We start from the raw sequence: 2168 nt of genomic DNA, 5'->3' as shown, positions 1-2168 counted from the left end.
CACAGTTTTATGAAGAAGGTGCTTCGACTTTTCTTCTGTCGTTATCCTCGTCCATTTAGCAGAATCGGTGAATTTTATTGTAGGAATGGACATATCTTCCGAATTTGCCTCGAATACATGTCGTTAGAGTAAGTTGCGCTACGCGCGGTTATACTCCGAAGATATACTGTAGTATATTTTTCGTAAAAAGAATTTTTTCGGCATTAACTGATGGCAGCAAAGTAAACTGTGTTAACATACTCTGTAACTACGGTGTTTGGAGACTTGGAGTATGGCATGTTTCACTCTTATACAAGCATTGACATTTAGTCCTTGTTAGAATATGATATCGTTAATTTTTTTGGTATTACAACTACTTGATCAATTCTTTCGTAGGGCACCGCTTTAAATCGAGCTGACCTGCGTTCGGTCACACTGAACACATGTAAAATGTGCGTGATTATCGGTTCACCGAGTTCCGGTGCTCAAATGCAGAATGTCGATAATGCGCTCATCGATAAAACGGTAATTCTGGCTACTCTCAATGTGCGCGCCATGAGATTTTCCGAAGAAGAGGCCGCAAATCGTAAATAATACTGAACAGCTTCTGTTTTTTAAGAAACATTGGCGACAAGAAAGTGTCATAATATCTGTCTTTTCTGATTTACAGCCGCGAGGAAGGCGAAAGCATGTACCAACAAAGAATTTCACTGAAGACGCGAGCCCGGCAAACTGGTTATGAAGTGCCGCTTATAACCGATATTCGTGAGTAGTCCTATCTGTACTGCCGATTATAATATTACTGTGTCAGGCTGATATGCCAAATAGTAGATTATTAAAGTTTCGGGTTCGTTTGACATATTATTTGTTGGCCGGCTAATGGGAAGAGAAGAGTTTAGGAAGTCGGTCCGTAGGTGCACAAAATTTTAAACAGTCGAAAGGACGCAACGACGGGTCTGTAGTAACGACTCCTGTTGAACGAGCCGCATCGCGCATAAACAGAAGCCCCTTTACTGAACAAAGGTACCTATGTAGGTACAGTCATTACAAGTGGACCGAATAATTGTCATCAGATCTGTACAAATAAAACAACTATGTCAAACGAAGCCAATGAAGGGCTTCCGCTGATTTTATTGAACAACAAAGCGGAAGTCGTTCCTGTCGGAGATTCAGAATCGATGCTCTTTAAATATGTATCTATCTGCAATGTATTTTTAATCAATCTTTTTAAGATCTGTGTTGCTTTTTCTATCAGAGAGGCTTCTCTAAGTTTCTAGCGTTTTCTTTAATGGTACCAGAGCATTAAACTAGACTACGTGGTGCGTAGGTAATTAAACTACTGTAAACTGTACTCGTTTGTACAGTACTTTTAATCTAGTAAACGCTTCCTCAGAAACTTCCAAATTTCAGTGACTCCTGTATTTCATTATCTTTTTGGCTTTTCTTTTGTTTTTTTTTACATTAAAAATTTGCTTGATCCTGTCATTTCCAATGCCCGTGGCCGAAAATATACGTTTTTACTAGTGCGGGATACCAATGCGCAGTTTCTGGATCAGGATGACGATGACCTTCCGGGGACGGAGTTTTACATGACACAGCCTTATGCTTGCGGACGGTGCTTTTCTGGCATTCTGCTGGATTTATTGATGATAAAGCCATTTTTTAACCCTGTTATCGTCAACGTCTTCCGCACCATGATTTTCGGTGGGGCATCGCTGGAACTGGAAAAAATTCTTGCCGAGGGAGCCGGTAAATTTTTGATGCAAATACCGTCTTTTTTGTTTTTTTCTCGCATGTTTATGTCCATACGGGGTGTATTACTGTTATAATCGTTTTATCTATAGGTATGATCGACGGCGCCAATATTTCCAAACCCGCAATGGTGAAAAATTAAGTTATAGTAAACCAGTTTTCAATTTCTTCCGGGCCGTATCGGTGCATGCGGTAAGAATACGACTGCATCAGTGACATCGCCCAGAAATAAAAATTATCTTAATTTCATGAATTCGCTTGTTTGATCATAGGAGTCGGCGTATGGCGGTTTATTTATCGATGCACTGGTAACATTTAGCTGATTATGTCTGGGTGTCTACCGGAAGGTGGACCCGGCAGATGACAGCTCGAGAGCAGCGAAGCGTTTTGTTATTTGCAATCCACCGGAAGATTTCATTCTTGATCCCACCGACATG

The 2168-nt window shown here is 40.6% G+C and overlaps 1 protein-coding gene across 1 annotated transcript; it reads left to right on the top strand.

Annotated features, from left to right (window-relative positions):
• Nucleotides 1–429: 429 nt before the first annotated feature.
• Nucleotides 430–1873, top strand: LOC129595941 (calcium-activated potassium channel slo-1-like). The gene is made up of 3 exons (XM_055493075.1): nt 430–565; nt 1504–1728; nt 1824–1873. Exons 1-3 carry the CDS (start codon nt 430–432, stop codon nt 1871–1873), a joined length of 411 nt encoding a protein of 136 aa, XP_055349050.1.
• Nucleotides 1874–2168: the final 295 nt, after the last annotated feature.

This window comes from Paramacrobiotus metropolitanus, unplaced genomic scaffold (genome assembly GCF_019649055.1).
Source record: "Paramacrobiotus metropolitanus isolate TYO unplaced genomic scaffold, Prichtersi_v1.0 Parri_scaffold0000084, whole genome shotgun sequence".
NCBI lineage: Eukaryota > Metazoa > Tardigrada > Eutardigrada > Parachela > Macrobiotidae > Paramacrobiotus > Paramacrobiotus metropolitanus.
The sequence above is the reverse complement of the archived record's forward strand: the minus strand, read 5'-3'. Positions and strand labels throughout refer to the sequence as shown.